A 19,384-nucleotide genomic window follows, 5' to 3' on the forward strand; every position below is an offset into this window, starting at 1 on the left:
GCCCAATTATCCAACTCGCTCTCCTTCTCTGTGGGACTGCCGAAGAAGCCCCTTTTAGTTTTATTACCCTGTCGAATTGACAAAGAAAGTATTGAGGTTTGCCGACTTTGCCAACAGATGTTTATTTCTTATATTTATTTGTGTACGCGTTACCAATCTTGTTGTATTCTATTTTTGGATTTTACGCTCACCCGTAATGGGTGAAAAGTGTTTTATTTTATGGTGGTCACCCCGAATGGGTGGAAAGTGTTTCATTTTATGGTGGACAGCTGGCGTCTTTCGCCAAACCAACTAACTTTGAAAGTGAACGATTGCGCGAAATGCGGGTGGTGGTGATTTATCCTTTTGTAGATGCCGGACCTTGGTGACGATCCCAAAAATAACTTCGTGGGTAGGGATTCGTCCCGGGATTGCCAGGGGCACGGGTCTTGATTGGTCCAAAAAGGATGCAATTCCAAGAGACCACGTGACCCCAATCATATTTAAACTGGACTCAAACTTTTTAAAAAGTGGTCTTACAAGTGCGACGGAGGAGAGATTTGAGAGAATAAAATTGAAGACGGGTGTTAATACACCGCGGTTCGCGCGCAACTTGTCGGACTAGGGTTCTAGTCCCGACGACGCGGAGTGCGTGTTTTTCCGAGAAGTTATCCCGAGAAAAGAAACGGCTTCGGATCCGTAGCCAACGTGGCCGCGTGTCCATTGCTCGCGCCACCGTCACCACACCAATCTCCGTTGGAACTCAACGCCATCCTGATGAGCGCCACCGTCACCACACCAATCTCCGTTGGAACTCAACGCCATCCTGATGAGCGCCACCGTCACCACACCAATCTCCGTTGGAACTCAATGCCATCCTGATGAGCGCCACCAGGACTAACGTAATCTAGCTTTCATGTATGTAAACATGTAAATAAGACTAATGATGTTAATATTATTAAGTTCCCTATAAAGCTGCGCAGCTACTGCTCGCCCCCCCCCCCCCCCACTTGTGTGGGTATGTTTTTCTAAAAGTGTCCAATTTAATTTAATCTATTATTAACTGTTTTACTTTATCTATGATTCATAGTTTATTAAACTTTGTCATGGCAAACCTCAATCCGAGTCTTCACTAGTATCTATTAAGCTAATTTAATTTAAATGAAATCCCCTAGACATCAAACTGACCATATATTGCCATATATTGTTATTTCCTTATGTTAACTCGCCAACCCCAATAGTGAAAGTTGAGCGAGCACCCGGGTCTTAATTTATTGATGTAGTCCTTACATGATTTGGCTCCTTCCTTCTTAAAGGAGCTTCCCGAGACCCGATACGTACAACCGATGTGTGCAAAGGCTACAGTTCTTTAGCACGCTTAGCTCTTAAATCATAGTTTGAACTAGCGAAATTACCCCCAACAAGTGCGGCAGCACAACAGCACTCATACAGAGTATATTTACAATGACTGAAATGGAAAGGTATTGATTTAAATCCTGAAGAATGGCGATGGCAACGGACATCCAATGGTACCTTAAGACCAATTGTAACCACTCTTTCACCAGCTCCAGACAATCTTCTGAGGCTGATTACTTGTGGTTGCAAAAAATCGTGCAAAATGAATTGAATATGCAAAAAAGGTGGACTTGTGCGCATACTGTCGTGGGAACAGTTGCAACAATGCGGGTTCAATTTCTTAAGACGAAGAGGATAATGCAAAATTTTAGATAGTGCACTAATTTTTTTTATGAAAGTTTAAAACATTCAAACTCATAGAAATGTTGTAGAATTAGGTTTTTATGTCAATAAACTTACATTATTGACAAATACATTTTAATCAATTTTCCAAAAATATCAGGCGGCCATTTTGGAAAATGGCGCCGCAAGAATCCTTCGATATTTTTTATCTGGTAGAAATTGTATTTTAAGCAACTTTCGTTGCCAAATTATATTTAATTACAAAAATGTAGTATATATATTGGACAATGGCGACGACGCGAACTTGAATGCTAAAGATTTAACATAAAAGTATCAATTTTGGCATTTATTTCGTCATTGTTATATCTAGGAGGATTAATTCGGTAATTAATTAATCAACCGGTTTTATTTATTTTGGTCTTGACCAGCTTGTTTTTGAAATTTCGAAACATTAAATTTCAAATATCTTTCCTCCTGTTGGTTGGATTTTCTTCCACAATATCTCGAATGAAAGATATGTTTTAATTATATTTGTCAATGGACACAAATATTTTAATTGGTATGTGGGTTTTGAATAATATTCAAAATTGTCAAAAGAAAAGTGGGTGGGTCAATTTAAAAAGCGTGGAATTTCAAACATGGCTACAGATAGCTAATAACATTATAGAAAATGAAATATAGTGTATGGTTGTAGCATTTAATTGATATATAGTACGAATTATTGTGACAATTAGAACCGAAGTTATAGGCAATATAGTAAATCGCGCGTCGGCCATCTTGGAACGCAAGCGTCCTTCAGCTTGGGACTTTCAGTATATTTTTATTTATGGTAAGTTCTATTTATATGCCAAAATCCAGCTTTTACCTAAAATTCCCCGTATAAAACTCTAATTGCACTGGCCTATTAACTTCATCCGCACAAACCGAGCGAGTTTATAAATTTCAATAAAGCTACATTAGGCCACGGACTGTAAATTTTAGAGGACCGGTATTCCCGAGGTATTTTACGCCCCGTTCACCGATCAGGCTGACGGGAGTCGCTCAAGGTCATAAAAAAAAACTAAAGCGCGTGTCATTCGGTCGGCCAGATTTCCAGATAACATGCGGGGGGGGGTCTATCTCTATGCGTGGTACAAATGACCTTGACGGACTCTCTCTCTCTAGTTCGAAGTGATTGATGCTCGGGGAAACCAAAATTCTACAGGGGAAGGCTACGCTTTACTCGTCCTCTAAAATTTACAGTCCATGATTAGGCTGACTAAAATTCCGACACCAAAAATTCCTTCTCAATTTAGAGGTTTTCCATTGGCTTAAATACATATGTTAGTAGCCAATAGTGTGACTCCCAAAATTACTAGGATGAATAAAAAGGTTAAAATCTAACGTAGTCCACCTTTTTACTGGTTTGTGGTGAAATAAACCGTTGGTGAAGATTTTTTTAATATTTCCGAGAGCCAGGGCCCGCAAGGTATTATTTATATAGTGCTTGCGGATATAATGGAAACTTTTCACCTGTAAACAGAACGTCGTGTTTTTGCCAAGCCTTAATATGTCAAAAAAGCTACCTGGTTAAAAGGGAACGCTTGTTGCTGCCGTAAAGGTGAAAAATTTCCATTATTATAACAAGCACTATATATACAGTGACTTGCAGGTCCTGGCTCTCGGAAATATTACTTCATGGCGATTTCCTGGGAGGACGATTTATTGAAGCCTCTATTCTTCGTATAATTTATGAAATAAAAATTTCTCTTTTCTAACAATCATTAAATGTACATTGTGGACTAGACTAAGATAACCAAAAATAATAATAGTGTTTTCTAAATATGACATCATTCGCATTATTAAAAAAAATTAAGTTGTAAAAAAACTCACAGAGTTGACAAGAGTCAGTCTAGAAACTACTGTTATTGTAACGGTAATCTGAAATACAAATGAGAGTAGAAGCATGATTAGATTTTGCTGAGATGTACGAGTTAGAAGGCTGCCCTCTAGGAGCAACAAACACAAGGAGAAAGCAGCTAGCCTTTAAACACGCTAACGCAGTGTTGTGTACAAATTTCATTGGACGAGCCTTTACGATGAACGTTTTACGGGCACGGGGGAAGACAATTTCCGAATTTTCACCTTCAGACGGCAGCAGGCGCTAAAGCGTCTAACCAATAAAAACTGTACGCAAGAAAATGCACGACTATTGACGGGTTGCGTTCTCCTTGTGTGGGGTGCTGTGTTTGTTGCTCCTAACTGCCATGAGAGTGGAATCGCCAGTATTCTTTGTGGGAGCACGCCATCTATTTTAAAAAATTTAAAATTTAAATTAATTTTTTTTTAATAGATGGCGCACTCCTGCGTGGACTAATAGCGATTCCACTCTCATGGCAGCCTTCTAGCTTGCCCGTTTTCCTTGAGATTACCAGATAGCGCAGTGGTTCTAGTCTCATTTCTATTTCTATGGCTTAAGCACACTAGAGTACGTGACGGGGTTTATATGAAGGTTGACAGTAAAGTAGGAAACGTGAAGATTAATTAGTAAATGGATAAAAGGTACTAAAAATCAATAATGTTAATAAAAAATTTATTAAAATTATATACAAACTAGTACCAAAAATAAATAGACATAAACTGTTTATGTCTATTTATTTTTGCTAGTACGCAGGTCGCAGTGCCAATGATTTTCGAGATAAAATCAAGGCGCGCCCTGGCAAGATGACAGCCAGATTCCCTGCGAGATACCGATGAGCTCCAAATAGGCGAAACCGGTCTACCGCTGGAAATTCTGGCTATTTTAAAGACCGAGACCAGAGCTAATTTCCACCCCTCTTATCCTGTACTTAATTTTTTGACGAGTGACAACTGATTGACATCTCTGACAACTTAAGTGACAGCTCTGACAACTTAAGTGACCACCTGGACAATTCCGTGTATTGTAGCTTACCTCTTTTTTTGATGCTCATTGTATATATTCTATTCAAAAACAGTCAGAGCCGTCGGTCAAGCTGTCGACGCTGTCACTCAATTTTGCGGGGATCTAAATTCGCGCACGAGAAAATGGAATCTCTTTTCTCGGCCTTTAAAGCAACTGTCGGCTCTATCATTGCCACCCGTTTTATGATATGACCTTTGTTATTAGAGATGGCAATGAGTCTATTCGATTCTTGGGAAAAACGACTTTACTGGAGAGCCTGGTGCCCTCTATTAATGGCAAAGGAAACTAAAATTAAAAATAGCGAAACAATAATGTCGTCAGAGAATCATTGTAGAGTATTATAATTGGACAACTTATACTCTACTTAGTAGACTTTAACCATAATTATATATCCCATATAAAATTTATACTTAAAAATTACTATAATTTAAGTTACCGTCAAATTTACAGACGAGCCAATCAACGCGAAGGGTACCTATAAGTATCCGCCTTTTGGGTCAAAATGTAGCTTAACTATCTTGTTTTTATTACTTGACGTCTAGCCGACACTTGCTTTAATTCCATTTTTATTGCTTTTTGACTCGGAAGATCTATTTGGTCCGAGTATTTCGTAAGTTTTATCATTACTTTAAATTTGTTAGTGTTTAGCACTTTTACCGCTTTTTATTATGGACCTTTCTACTTTTTACCGTAATTGACCGATTTCAAAATTACGTTTTTGCGCGTGACAGTACCTTTACATTGTGAGGTATAACAGGCTTATTTTCTTCTTCTTATTCTTCTTCTGTATGAATACCCCAAAGTCATCAGAGATGTCTTATATATTATTTACCTGCTTTAATGCCCTAACAGGGTGGCGTACTTTCACACGCCAAATGAATTTTAAGATCCAGCAATGTAACTGCATTATAGTCCAATATAGATGGTTTTTGTTATCTTAAAATCTCGGGGCTCGATTTAATATACGAATGACGAAGAAAAATGCACGCTCTAGCGTCGCGAGTCACGCGTTTCGAATTAAAACCTTCATTTTGACGGTTACCATTTATTTCGGAAGATGGACAATATCAAAATTGATAAAACTGTTAAATAGGCTCGAATTTTTTGAAAACTACAACAAGCGATACACATCAACGAGAGATTTCTCAAAGTCTACAAAGTGTGCGGATTATTCAAGGTCACTAAAATGAATAATTCGTTAAAGAAAGTCTTGAATGACCTGCGGACAGACGGCGTACAATGCGACACAGTTTTGAAATGCATCAAAGCGGACACCTACTTCTACTGTTCTGAGCAGGGAAAAGAGACGATCAGCACCGACCCACCCGAGTCGACAGACAAAGCCTCGAAAATAATACTTTATTCATGCAGTCCATTCTTCAGGTACGTGTAACTAGACGTATATGTAGCAACTGTTTTTAACCTAACCAAATCACAGCGAAAAAATTAGCCTAGCGTTTGATTCGCCAATTTCGGAGACCACGGAGAAGAAACGCAATAACGTAATCCGCTGACAATTAATTTGGGACACGCTAGCTAATCTAAGCCTAAACCGAGGTGGAGCTTTCGATATCATCTAACGCGACTAAACTATTTAGGTCCTTTCTTACCAACTGGCAAAACGGTCTGCAAGATCGTGACGACATAGGCATCGGAGGTATACCCATCGAAGTCTTAGAATCAGTCGTGAAGTACTCCTATACCCGAGAATCTCAGATCGATGACGACAACGTCGAAATGCTCCTAAAGGGAGCTAATCAACTCATGATTGACGGAATGGTTCGAGACTGCGAGAATTACATGATCAACATCATGGGCTGCGAGAATTGCATCGGCTTTCTTAAATTCGGTTCGGCTCACTTCAGTCGCAAACTGGCCGGCGAGGCTCAGGCGTTTCTTTTGTACAATTTCGAAGAGGTATCGATGGTTAGCGAAGAACTACTCGAATTGTCCCTGCAAGAAGCGCTGGAATTGTTTCAAAACGATCATCTGAACGTTCGGGACGAAAAGGTTCGACATTTGTAAAACCATTTTATGTATCTTCACGAGCCAATGGGTGTTCGTTGTAGGTCGTCTGGAGAGCCGCGCTTCGCTGGTTAGAGTACGACCGACCACATAGAGTTCCTCAAACCGCGTTGCTGCTAAGGACAGTGCGATTGGGACTTCTTGACGCTGAATACATAACCCACGAGATCCAGAAGCACAGTTACGTTTGGTCAAACAAGTTCTGCGCGCCAGTCATTTCGGAAGCTTTGTATTTTTTCCACGAAATGGATCATTTGGGGGATCTGGGTCACGTAGCCATTACGCCGGAATGCGCCATTCCCAGAATTCCTCAAGACCTTCTCTTCGTGATTGGGGGCTGGAGTGGCGGCGAGGCTACAGACACCATCGAAGTGTACGACACTCGAGCCGACCGCTTCACCAAAGTAGCTGTTAATTATAGAAATGCCACCGTTGCCACGGATAATTATTTTTACGTAATTCGTGACCAAAGGTGCCGGAAATTGACCCTCTCGGACCAAGGGCCTACCACGGCTGCGTCGTCATGGGGCTCGAAATTTACGTCATCGGTGGCTTCAACGGGTCTCGGTATTTTCGAAGTTGCCGCTGCTACAACGTCGTCACTAGAACGTGGTGCGAAATCGCTCCCATGAACTGCAAACGGTGCTTAGTATTTCGGAATAACTATTTGTATATTAATAAAATTAACGGGCTCCGTTGTAGATGTTACGTCAGTGTGGCGCTAGTAGACGGGTTTATCTACGCCATGGGCGGATATGACGGGCACCATCGTCAAAACTCGGTGGAAAAGTACGACTTTCGCTTCAATCAGTGGTCACACGTCAGTCCGATGCACTTTCAACGGAGTGACGCCTGCGCGACCACTCTCAACGAGCTCATTTTCATAACTGGTGGTTTCAACGGGCAAACGGTTTTGGACAGCGTGGAGTACTACAGCCCGAGTCAAGACGAGTGGACGCTGATCCCGCCAAGAATGAATTCGCTAAGAAGCGGGTTGTCCTGCGTGACGTACGATGGGTGCCTCTACGTCATCGGTGGGTTTAACGGCGTCCACAGACTGAGCAGCGGGGAAAGGTTGTCGCCAGGATCGGAAGCGTGGGTGTCCATCCCCGATATGCGAACCCCGAGGAGTAATTTTGCAATGGAAGTAGGGAAAACTAGTTTTATTTTAAACCAAATAAATTAGAATTTAGAGTGAAACGAAGAGTTTTAAGGTGATTGACGAGACGATATTTGTCGTCGGAGGCTTCAACGGACTCACCACCACCGTGGAGGTCGAGTATTTCGATATCAAGATTGGACAGTGGTTCGACGCCACGGACATGAGTCTGCAGAGATCCGCCCTGGACGTGTGCGTGGTCCATCAGGTCCCCAACGCCAGCTCTTACGCCTGCTGCCACCGAGACCAACTGGCCGAAGAAAAGCGACAACGCTTGATAAGAAGAATTAATCCCTCGACGCCTCTAAATACCATAATTGAAGGTGATGCCGAAGATGAAGACGATTTAGAAGATGCGCGGGTTGACTAGACCGAGGAAGCGTGTTGGGGTATAATGACGCCAAATTTTACCATTATTGAAAATGTATAAAGAAAACGTGTAGAGGAAACTTGTATAGCTGAGTGTAGAAGTATCCTTATCTCATAAACTCTAATCTCAGCTACAAGTTTTCCCGTTCACATTTCCAAGAGGGTGGCTTAACCGTGGTCTATTATTTGCAATGCACAAAAGTCGAAAGAATAAACATTTTACGTGTCGATACACCTGTTTGTTACTTATCACAAATCTATAGTGAGCGCTTAGTGAATGGTAAAAAGAAATAACAGTTAGTAGAAAACTTCGTGTAGGGAAACGTGTACGGTAAACAGTCTGCGCGCAGTAAACCTGCGTCTACACTAAGCGTTTCCTAACGCGACCTGATCCTCTCTATGAACCTTAAGTAATGTAAAAAAAGTCAATACGGGAAACGAATGGAACGGACAACGATACATCTCATTTACGCATCTTAATTATAAAACATAATAAAAATATATACAGGCAAAGTTCAAATACGTATTTGGTTTTCTCAAATCACATAATTCTAGATCTCTTACGAGGTAAGTACACACCTAGGTCGTAGAAGTGAAACATATTATATACCTTCTAGGTTCGAGGCAGTTTTCAGCTGGAACCAATTTCACACCAAACCCGCTGATGTGTACACCACAAAAATAGACTTTTTACGAATTAACTTTTTTATAATTTTCATTCCATTTTTCTCAAAAATTTAAACAATTCGGTTGAAGCTGGACCAAATTTCTTTTCAATATTCAGAACATTTTCTTGAAATAGATGATTTTGCTTCTTCATATGATGAAAGCGTGTTTTAAAGGTGAAAGCTTCAAATCTCTGCGTTTTTGCCTGTTTCGTAAGCTAAAGTGGTTTTTATATTGACAAAACTTTATTTTGAAGCGCAACCCAGTGTAAAGATGTCTGACGTGCTTTCCAATTTATAAATTTTAATTAAACACTCTTACTTAATTGGTTTTTATTTCTTACTGAAGTGCCTCGAATATGTTTTTGAACTCAATAACCCAGAGATTAACAAATGAACTTCAGCAGGCAACTAGATAAATACAGTTCTACTTACATTATTATGATTGGTGTTTATTTCTTACTGAAGTGCCTCGAATATGTTTTTGAACTCAATAACCCAGAGATTAATAAATGAACTTCAGCAGGCAACTAGATAAATACAGTTCTACTTACATGATTATGATTGGTGTTTATTTCTTACTGAAGTGCCTCGAATATGTTTTTGAACTCAATAACCAAGAGATTAATAAATGAACTTCAGCAGGCAACTAGATAAATACAGTTCTACTTACATGATTATGATTGGTGTTTATTTCTTACTGAAGTGCCTCGAATATGTTTTTGAACTCAATAACCCAGAGATTAATAAATGAACTTCAGCAGGCAACTAGATAAATACAGTTCTACTTACATGATTATGATTGGTGTTTATTTCTTACTGAAGTGCCTCGAATATGTTTTTGAACTCAATAACCCAGAGATTAATAAATGAACTTCAGCAGGCAACTAGATAAATACAGTTCTACTTACATGATTATGATTGGTGTTTATTTCTTACTGAAGTGCCTCGAATATGTTTTTGAACTCAATAACCCAGAGATTAATAAATGAACTTCAGCAGGCAACTAGATAAATACAGTTCTACTTACATGATTATGATTGGTGTTTATTTCTTACTGAAGTGCCTCGAATATGTTTTTGAACTCAATAACCCAGAGATTAACAAATGAACTTCAGCAGGCAACTAGATAAATACAGTTCTACTTACATTATTATGATTGGTGTTTATTTCTTACTGAAGTGCCTCGAATATGTTTTTGAACTCAATAACCCAGAGATTAATAAATGAACTTCAGCAGGCAACTAGATAAATACAGTTCTACTTACATGATTATGATTGGTGTTTATTTCTTACTGAAGTGCCTCGAATATGTTTTTGAACTCAATAACCCAGAGATTAATAAATGCACTTCAGCAGGCCACTAGATACATACAGTTCTACTTACATGATTATGATTGGTGATTATTTCTTGCAGTAATTAATCTACTTCATCAGCTTCATGCATTGGATCTAGAACCGAGTCTAGAACTTTATATGAAGGTTTATCTTCAATTATATCCAATTTGGTAAATTCAGATTTAGCAGACTACTAATTTAAAATAACATTAATTAATTAATATAGTTTCCCCCTGTAACTATCAGTTTCGAAACTATTCCGATTCGAGTGAAATCAGTTTCGAAACTATTCCGATTCGAGTGAAATCAGTTTCGAAACTATTCCGATTCGAGTGAAATCAGTTTCGAAACTATTTCGATTCGAGTGAAATCAGTTTCGAAACTATTCCGATTCGAGTGAAATCAGTTTCGAAACTATTCCGATTCGAGTGAAATCAGTTTCGAAACTTCTCCGGTTCGAGTGAAATCAGTTTCGAAACTATTTCGATTCGAGTGAAATCAGTTTCGAAACTATTCCGATTTGAGTGAAATCAGTTTCGAAACTATTCCGATTCGAGCGAAATCAGTTTCGAAACTATTCCGATTCGAGTGAAATCAGTTTCGAAACTATTCCGATTCGAGTGAAATCAGTTTCGAAACTTCTCCGGTTCGAGTGAAATCAGTTTCTAAACTATTCCGATTCATTCGAGTGAAATCAGTTTCGAAACTATTCCGATTCGAGTGAAATCAGTTTCGAAACTATTCCAATTCGAGTGAAATCAGTTTCGAAACTATTCCGATTCGAGTGAAATCAGTTTCGAAACTATTCCGATTCGAGTGAAATCAGTTTCGAAACTATTTCGATTCGAGTGAAATCAGTTTCGAAACTATTCCGATTCGAGTGAAATCAGTTTCGAAACTATTCCGATTCGAGTGAAATCAGTTTCGAAACTATTCCGATTCGAGTGAAATCAGTTTCGAAACTATTCCGATTCGAGTGAAATCAGTTTCGAAACTATTCCGATTCGAGTGAAATCAGTTTCGAAACTACTCCGATTCGAGTGAAATCAGTTTTGAAACTATTCCGATTCGAGTGAAATCAGTTTCGAAACTTCTCCGATTCGAGTGAAATCAGTTTCGAAACTTCTCCGGTTTGAGTGAAATCAGTTTCTAAACTATTCCGATTCATTCGAATGAAATCAGTTTCGAAACTATTCCGATTCGAGTGAAATCAGTTTCGAAACTATTCCAATTCGAGTGAAATCAGTTTCGAAACTATTCCGATTCGAGTCTGTTCAGTTTCGAAACTATTCCGATTCGAGTGAAATCAGTTTAGAAACTATTCCGATTCGAGTGAGATCAGTTTCGAAACTATTCCGATTCGAGTCTGTTCAGTTTCGAAACTATTCCGATTCGAGTCTGTTCAGGTTCGAAACTATTCCGATTCGAGTCTGTTCAGTTTCGAAACTATCCCCTGTAGCACGAAGGGGTCGGGTCGGGGTCGAATTTTAGTCTAAAAGTCTTTTTTAGGTTCACGACCAAAAACCGACTAAAAATGACCTTACAAGATATATTCCGATTCGAGTAATAATAATAATGCTTTATTGTCAGGATAGAGAAAGTGAAATACAGTTATTGGGCTCCTGAGTACGCACTTATATTACGTACACCAAGCATTCAAAAACAATAATAATACAAAACAAGATTACCAACACAAGACAGAGATATAGATAAAAAAAATTAACAAAAGGGGGCAAGAGGTTGATGAGATTGTAAATAATACGGATAATAAGAAAACTAAGCGGAACAGTACAAATTATTATGTACAGACAACAACAAGCGAATCGGGGAAGCTAAAGAGATTGAGCGGTAAATAGTACAACACACTATACAATAATATAAAACTAATTCAGATATTTACAAGGGGGAAATGGGGATGACTAGAAGGTCCAGCCCCGAAACTTGTCCAAACGTGATTTAAAAGAACCACGGCCAACTTTGATCACGCGCTACTACGGCCAACACATTCGTCGAAATTCCGCGAGCAAGGATTTTCCCCCTATAAACTGTACTATAATGTGTAGGAGGTCAGCGCCACGCTCGGTTGTTATATTGTCTTCAATGTAAAAGCTTTACTAAAAATAATAATCCGCTAGGGGCGCTGACGTCATACACATCTTTTGCTCATAGGTTAACACAGAAACGTCAACGAATGAGATGGCCGCTGTAGCGCGAGAGATGCGCGAGACATCAAAGTTGGCCATGAAAGAACCAACCGAGGATTTAGTTTTGACGGCAGAGGGGAGCTCATTCCAGTGGTTAATAATACGTTGAGTGAAAAAGACCCGTCTGGATAAACAGCTGCACCTGGTTTTGTACAGGGTTGGTGCTTTTCCACCAGAACTGGTCGGCCGTCAGGTCATAGAAACCAGTTTCGAAACTATTCCGATTCGAGTGAAATCAGTTTCGAAACTATTCCGATTCGAGTGAAATCAGTTTCGAAACTATTCCGATTCGAGTGAAATCAGTTTCGAAACTATTCCGATTAGAGACTGTTTAGTTTCGAAACCATTCCGATTCGATTCAGTTAATCAGTTTCGAGTGAAGTCAGTTTCGAGCCAATTCCAGTACCGCACATTGAGCTTTCGAGACTAGTCAGTTTCATGGTTATTCATATTCGAGACTAGTACACTTTGTACAATATTTTGGTGTTATTCACATTCGAGACTAATCATTTGCGAGACTATTCAGCGGCCCCTATATAAAGGTGGAAGGGGAAAACAAATACGCTCTTCGCTCCCCATTTATCCGGTAAAAAAAACGAACCACGTGAGTGACGTGATATTCCACGAGGAGAGGACCATGACCTCAAAATGGCCAAGAAGCCCAATCACTATTCGTGTTTTTCTATTTTAAATTTTTAAGCAACTATTCCGATTCGAGTGAAATCAGTTTCGAAACTACTCCGATTCGAGTGAAATCAGTTTCGAAACTACTCCGATTCGAGTGAAATCAGTTTCGAAACTATTCCGATTCGAGTTAAATCAGTTTCGAAACTACTCCGATTCGAGTGAAATCAGTTTTGAAACTATTCCGATTCGAGTGAAATCAGTTTCGAAACTACTCCGGTTCGAGTTAAATCAGTTTCTAAACTATTCCGATTCATTCGAGTGAAATCAGTTTCGAAACTATTCCGATTCGAGTGAAATCAGTTTCGAAACTATTCCAATTCGAGTGAAATTAGTTTCGAAACTATTCCGATTCGAGTCTGTTCAGTTAATCAGTTTCGAGTGAAGTCAGTTTCGAGCCAATTCCAGTACCGCACATTGAGCTTTCGAGACTAGTCAGTTTCATGGTTATTCATATTCGAGACTAGTACACTGCCGTGATTTGCACAAAGGCATTAACGACCAAAACGTCATTTTAAGAAAAACTCAGTTTTGTTGCTTTTTTTTATCAATGAAAAACTTTCCCTCAGAATTTTCTGGAAAATATCCTATCTAGTAGTATTTTTTCTGCTCTTTTTAAATTTATAGTTCCTGATTGAAACTAGCGGTTCCTTTATCCCGCTTTTTAAGTTAAATTCCGATGTGCATGGTATTTTTTGAGTTTTAAATGTTCACAAAGGCAATAATGCTTTTGCGCAAATTATTTAAAGGTAATCTCATATTACTTAAATTATTCGCACAAAAGCATTTAATGCTGATTGGATAAACCCATTTTTTTTTTCAAAATAAGAAAGATATTTATTTGGTGCCTATGACAGCGGGGTCTTCGCACCACACACTCCAAAATTACATAAAAGGACTTAGCACCAGAACAAAGAAGAGGAAAAATTAAAAAACAAAAACGAAAATAGAAAAAACTGACAACAGACGAAATCTAATGACAGCCAATTAAAAAACTAGGCAAAACAAAGGTAGGAACTTAACATTAATTGATTTTCGCCACTTTAAAAATGTCACAAAGATCGTTAATAATCGCCAGGTCTCCATGCTGAACTGATTTTTTTACACCATTTCTATTTGTATCATATTTGCCGGTGACTAGAGAACCCAGGAGCCTAGTTGGATAAACCCATAAAATGCTTTTGTGCTAAGTAAAGGATGGCGCTTAATGCCTATTTGCGAAGTAGTTCCCTGAAAGTACCGAAATAATGCTTTTGTGACAAGCGTATATCTTAAAACCTAAGAGGGCTAGAAACAAACTAATTTCAGATTCAGAATCAGCACCACCAACTTACCCAGATAAAACTAAAACATTAAAATGTCAAAAATGGTCGTTAATGCCTTTGTGCAAATCACGGCAGTACACTTTGGACAATATTTTGGTGTTATTCACATTCGAGACTAATCATTTGCGAGACTATTCAGCGGCCCCTATATAAAGGCGGAAGGGGAAAAGAAATACGCTCTTCGCTCCCCATTTATCCGGTAAACAAAACGAACCACGTGAGTGACGTGATATTCCATGAGGAGAGGACCATGACCTCAAAATGGCCAAGAAGCCCAATCACTATTCGTGTTTTTCTATTTTAAATTTTTAAGCAAGTAATTAGCTATGCATACTGTGGTGATATGTGGTAGAACCATTACCAGAGCTTTAGTTAGTGGTGTTAAATGTAGAAGTTCCTCGTGTTCTAGTAAGCAAAATCCCGTTGATGCAGAATCGGGCCTTGGTAATTGGAAGCAAGAAAGGGAAAATGAACACAACGAAAAACTTAAACTTTTAACTGCGTCTTGCGGGTTTCCCAAAGATTGGAAAGGTTTTTCAGCCTCACTGATTAAGCATGGGCGATTTGGTGATGATGCCTGTTTCATAGCACACCACAAATCCTCCGATGTCTTGGGTATTAATTTTTCAATTAAGTTCCAAGCTCAGTTATTTTTAAACATTAGAGTTTTGGCATTTTAGGTGTTGCTGATGGGGTTGGTGGCTGGAGAACCTATGGAATAGACCCTTCAGAGTTTTCATTTTCCTTAATGAAAACTTGTGAGAGAATAGTTCAAATGGGCCGATTCAATCCGACACGCCCAACAGAGATATTAGCTGCTAGTTATTATGAACTTATTGAAAATAAGGATCATATTATAGGTTAAGATTCATAAAATTTTGAATTGTTTGTGCAAACTAACCAAATTATATGCGTTATTTCCAGGAAGCAGTACCGCTTGCATATTGATTCTAAATCACTCTGACAGAACAGTTTACGCTGCAAATATCGGAGATAGTGGATTTTTAATTGTTCGACATGGAAGAATTGTTCATCGTTCTCAAGAACAACAACATTATTTTAACACACCTTTCCAGCTCTCATTACCTCCATCCGGAGTTCGTGATATTGTTCTGAATGACAGGTACCAAAAAAGCATTTACGACCCTCAATGTATCTTAACTAATAATATTGGCTAAATTAGCCCAGAGTCTGCTGATACCTCGTCTTTCGCTGTGGAAGTTGGTGATTTAATTTTACTCGCAACAGACGGACTTTTCGACAATTTATCAGATGGACAAATAATCTCCCAATTAGCAACACTCAAAGACCACACTGTGGAAAATATACAACAAGCTGTAAATTCCTTAGCTCTTCAAGCACGAAGTCTCGCATTTGCATCTACATATATTTCTCCTTTTGCAAAAAGGGCCAGAGATAATGGAATCGATATAACTGGTATAAAAAGAAATTATAAGAATTAATTTCCCTAATAATTTTTTAATTGTTTATTTTTTAATTCAGGTGGAAAACCAGATGATATTACTATTTTATTGGCTTCAGTTGGTTCAGCAAGTCTCCAAAACGAGAGACAAAATGAATTTGGTTGAGCGAATATCATATTATCGCTTACTTTTTAGCAGAAATATTGAATATAGCATTTTTAATTAATTTTATCTCACTTAAGACTGTTGATAAAAACTTTTTAAATTCAATATTTCTATTTTTTTGCCATTAGTCCTTAGGCTGAGTAATAGAGTTCTATAATTTGTACCCTGAAAGATTAAACTCCTTTGAGTAAAAAGTCTAAAAAACTGGCTTAAATTTGCTACAAACTGTAAAAAGGAATAGTAAAACAATGGTACAACATAAGTAAAAATAAAATGTGATACGCAGTCATGGTAATGACACTTTTTTTAATTACGCAAGTGAGCTACATAACGTACATTTTGGACACTACATACGCATAATAGTGCAACAACAATTACGGTTGCGGGGTTCATAATTATTTACATGAAATTGTTGGGATTTACTTGGGATAAATTAAAGTTTGTGGTTGAGAACTATAGCCTAGGCCTACTCCACGTTGAGTATGCGTGTGTGTGCGAGCCATTTCATATTGTTGATCTAAATCTCTGAACAGGGCTTCTTGTTTTTGAATAACTTCAGTTCCAGCGCCCACACCTTCACTAATTGCAGAGCTACTGCAGGGCTTATCAACATCATAAGCACCATCTTCTTTCACACCCATCAGTTTGCGGAACTTTGCGGACATTTTCCCATCTTGATCTTGATTGAAATGAGTTTTAGCCCAAATTGAATTTGATTTGGTTTGGGTCTACAAAAACAAAGTAAAATAAATACCAAATCATAGCGTGATTGTCAAGTAAATAGTTTCTTACTTCAGGTTTTTCTTTATTTGATTTCCATAATAATTTTCTTTTTTGCATCTGTTCAGCATATTTGAGAGGGTTAACTGCGGCTGGGTTGTAATACTTGGGCAAACCAGTACTCATAGCTGCCATGGTCTGTTGCAGAACCAGTTGAGGCGTCATAGTCGTGGTTCCTGATAATCCTAAGAGGTTTAGTGGTAGATTACTCGGTTTCTCAGATTCAACAGCTGGAAAATTTTACTGGTTATAAAATTAAATTTTAATTAGTTTAGCTAAATTCGTATACCATTATTAGTACCAGTAACTTCGGCCAATTTTACAGCTAAGGATTCTTTAGACTGTTGCGCAATGAATTTTAGAGCAGCTTTTGATGCAATTTTAGGTCTGAAAGGACTTTTACTACGACTTTTGCGTTCTTCACTTCCTCGCCTTGGATAGTATTTTCGGTCTCTTTTATCTCTGCTGTGGCTTCGCCTTTTTTCTCGGCTTTTATCCTTTTTACTTCTCCCACTTCTTTTTGACCTCCTCTCTCTGCTGTGGTCTCTGCTTCTGCTGCGATATCTTTTCTCTCCGCTTTTGCTTCGACGAGATCTCTCTTTGCTACGGCTACGCCTGCTTCTATGGTTATGATGACGACTCCTCTCTAAACTTCTACTTCGACTTCTAGATTTTGATTTATCAACAGCATCTCTCCTTTCCACTTTCCTCTCACTTTTGGCATCAAAGTCATCTGGCTTAATCTGCTGGAAAAACATAAGGTTGAGGGGAAAATAAAGAAAATAAGTTATAAATGATGGCATGTTAAAATCTTTATGGTTTTCATCTTAGTTCCATGTGGCTTCCTTCAACAACACGACCTTAACTACTTAAATCATAAGTAAATCAATTTTAAATGCTTTTTACTATTCATGCAGTTTAGTTTTTACTAAAATTTTATTTCAAAATTTGAAAAGCATAGTAAAATTCACCATATTGAAATACATTTATAGCTATAACTAATAACAAAAAATTCTCACCTTAGTTGGTTGACGGACATAATGTCACTGAAGGTTTTTTGAAAATGGTAAAAAATGCCATACTTAACAATGCATCAAAACAGAAAAATAACAGCGCAATCGACAATTATTATGTCCCGTGATAAAAAAGTGTACAAAATAGTCACGACTCTGGTACCACTGCCAATTCCATTTGATACCAAAGAGTGCTCATGATAATACATAGAACTGATATAAAAAAGCTGGAGGGCTTCATTCTCCAAAAACTCAAAGGCATCTTCTGAAGGCTGATGTTTGTTTCTTCAATCAAGGTGATGAAATATACTCAGGTTTATAAAACAACATGAGTATAGAAAAAAATTAGTCACGATTTTGCCATCAAGGACGGTATTGTCTACTACTCTTAAGTGAATAATTTGAGTAGTAATAAGGGCACTTGGATATTACGGTAGCCCGTAAAGCTATAGTTTTCTTAAGGCTTTGGTTTGAGGTGTACATACCTTTTAAAAAAATTTCATAGACTGAGTGGAATCCTCCTCACATCTGGCATTTTTGTCAGCCAATTTCGTGTTGGTTCTTGGTATATAGTAATATTTATAAAGACGTGTTAATATTGGAGAAGGATGCCACAGAAGTATGAATGTGAAACCATTTATAACCACCGTATAAACTGAAAAGCATAGGTGGCAGTCACCTATGCTTTTTAGGTATTACCTATAACCATTTTACAATTGCCATAAAAATTAGCCTACAACAAAGATATTTCTTATCCAAAACAATGAAATTACATAGTTTACGAATGATATATATGGTTCAACTATAAAACACGGCACAAAGTTTCAGGAAATCAATAGTAACAGATTTTTCATCAATGTTTTGAATAAAAAAAAATTTCAAAGACAAACATTTTACTCAATTTCTATTCCCATAGGAGAGAAAAGTAAACTTTAATGAACTAAAAAAATCTGTTACTTTAGCCTCCTTCTGGTTTACTTTTCTGTCCTTCCCATATATTTTGGCCTTTATTGCCTCTTCACATATTTTAATGATATTTTGATTAACTTCTTATGGGGAAACATTTAAGGGGTTTAAAAAGTGCAAAAATTTCACATTGCAACTATCAAAGCCGGGCCTTAGCTGAAACCCTTTTGGAAACTGAATTTAAAATACGGCCTTATTAATTAACTTGCATTACGCTTATATCAATCGAAAATTACAAATTACAATCATGGATTAAATAACCTAATAAGGTTAATTAATCCATGTTACAATGTAGACAGGATGCAAGGCCCAAGGGAATTTTGTTGAGTTCTCCATGAGAACCTTAACGACCAAGGCCCAACAAAAGCTTCGTTATGATGACCATAAAAGTTCTTACTTATTAACTTATAACTATCTTAATTCTAAGCCATACCCATGCCAGATTTCCTGTTTCTTCTGTTACCAAATTCATTTCAAATTATTGCGAACATATATAATCAAAATAAACAACTGATTGTATCGTCGAACTGCTGTTCAGAATTTAATTTTTTTCCCACAGCGGGCGAAACTAGTCTTTTCTAATAACAATAGATGGCATTCTGTAAGGCGTGCAGCATGCGTGCCGCGTGCGCCATCTACCTGCATTGGCAGCATTGCTTAAAAAGTT

The 19,384-nt window shown here is 38.0% G+C and overlaps 3 protein-coding genes across 5 annotated transcripts; 2 read left to right on the top strand and 1 right to left on the bottom strand.

The window, feature by feature from the left end:
• The first annotated feature begins 5,635 nt into the window (after window positions 1-5,635).
• LOC149926583 (kelch-like protein 10) lies at window positions 5,636-8,379 on the top strand. Its single transcript, XM_090158663.1, has 6 exons — window positions 5,636-5,983; window positions 6,199-6,610; window positions 6,670-7,029; window positions 7,098-7,267; window positions 7,328-7,772; window positions 7,840-8,379. The coding sequence occupies exons 1-6, from the start codon at window positions 5,787-5,789 to the stop codon at window positions 8,152-8,154; spliced, it is 1,899 nt and encodes a 632-aa protein (XP_090014789.1). The 5' UTR covers window positions 5,636-5,786; the 3' UTR covers window positions 8,155-8,379.
• A 6,063-nt stretch (window positions 8,380-14,442) lies between these two features.
• On the top strand, window positions 14,443-16,197 carry LOC149926584 (protein phosphatase PTC7 homolog). The gene is made up of 5 exons (XM_090159234.1): window positions 14,443-14,984; window positions 15,050-15,229; window positions 15,294-15,492; window positions 15,553-15,806; window positions 15,873-16,197. Exons 1-5 carry the CDS (start codon window positions 14,696-14,698, stop codon window positions 15,956-15,958), a joined length of 1,008 nt encoding a protein of 335 aa, XP_090015360.1. The 5' UTR covers window positions 14,443-14,695; the 3' UTR covers window positions 15,959-16,197.
• Window positions 16,198-16,247: 50 nt separating this feature from the next.
• On the bottom strand, window positions 16,248-19,376 carry LOC149926585 (uncharacterized). 3 transcript variants are annotated; one of them, XM_090159233.1, is made up of 4 exons: window positions 19,151-19,376; window positions 17,028-17,481; window positions 16,751-16,968; window positions 16,248-16,686 (listed from the first exon to the last, which is right to left on the bottom strand). In XM_090159233.1, exons 1-4 carry the CDS (start codon window positions 19,187-19,189, stop codon window positions 16,378-16,380), a joined length of 1,020 nt encoding a protein of 339 aa, XP_090015359.1. In that variant the 5' UTR covers window positions 19,190-19,376; the 3' UTR covers window positions 16,248-16,377. The 3 variants fall into 3 exon arrangements, with proteins under 3 accessions (XP_090015359.1, XP_090015358.1, XP_090015357.1); XM_090159232.1 differs by having other exon boundaries at window positions 17,028-17,484; XM_090159231.1 differs by lacking the exon at window positions 19,151-19,376 and having other exon boundaries at window positions 17,028-17,733.
• Between the last annotated feature and the right edge of the window lie 8 nt (window positions 19,377-19,384).

This window comes from Leiobunum rupestre, chromosome 9 (assembly GCF_980474605.1).
Source record: "Leiobunum rupestre chromosome 9, qqLeiRupe1.1.hap1, whole genome shotgun sequence".
Taxonomy (NCBI): Eukaryota; Metazoa; Arthropoda; class Arachnida; order Opiliones; family Sclerosomatidae; genus Leiobunum; species Leiobunum rupestre.

Coding starts and splice junctions, on each gene's coding strand:
- LOC149926585 (XM_090159231.1), bottom strand. CDS start 17,541: ATGCCATCATTTATAACTTATTTTCTTTATTTTCCCCTCAACCTTATG. Junction 16,969..17,027: donor AGTTACTGGTACTAATAATG/GTATACGAATTT, acceptor AAAATTTTCCAG/CTGTTGAATCTGAGAAACCG. Junction 16,687..16,750: donor CAAATAAAGAAAAACCTGAA/GTAAGAAACTAT, acceptor TTGTTTTTGTAG/ACCCAAACCAAATCAAATTC.
- LOC149926583 (XM_090158663.1), top strand. CDS start 5,787: ATGAATAATTCGTTAAAGAAAGTCTTGAATGACCTGCGGACAGACGGC. Junction 5,984..6,198: donor TCATGCAGTCCATTCTTCAG/GTACGTGTAACT, acceptor TAAACTATTTAG/GTCCTTTCTTACCAACTGGC. Junction 7,268..7,327: donor GCTCCCATGAACTGCAAACG/GTGCTTAGTATT, acceptor GCTCCGTTGTAG/ATGTTACGTCAGTGTGGCGC.
- LOC149926584 (XM_090159234.1), top strand. CDS start 14,696: ATGCATACTGTGGTGATATGTGGTAGAACCATTACCAGAGCTTTAGTT. Junction 14,985..15,049: donor CAAATCCTCCGATGTCTTGG/GTATTAATTTTT, acceptor TTGGCATTTTAG/GTGTTGCTGATGGGGTTGGT. Junction 15,230..15,293: donor AAATAAGGATCATATTATAG/GTTAAGATTCAT, acceptor CGTTATTTCCAG/GAAGCAGTACCGCTTGCATA.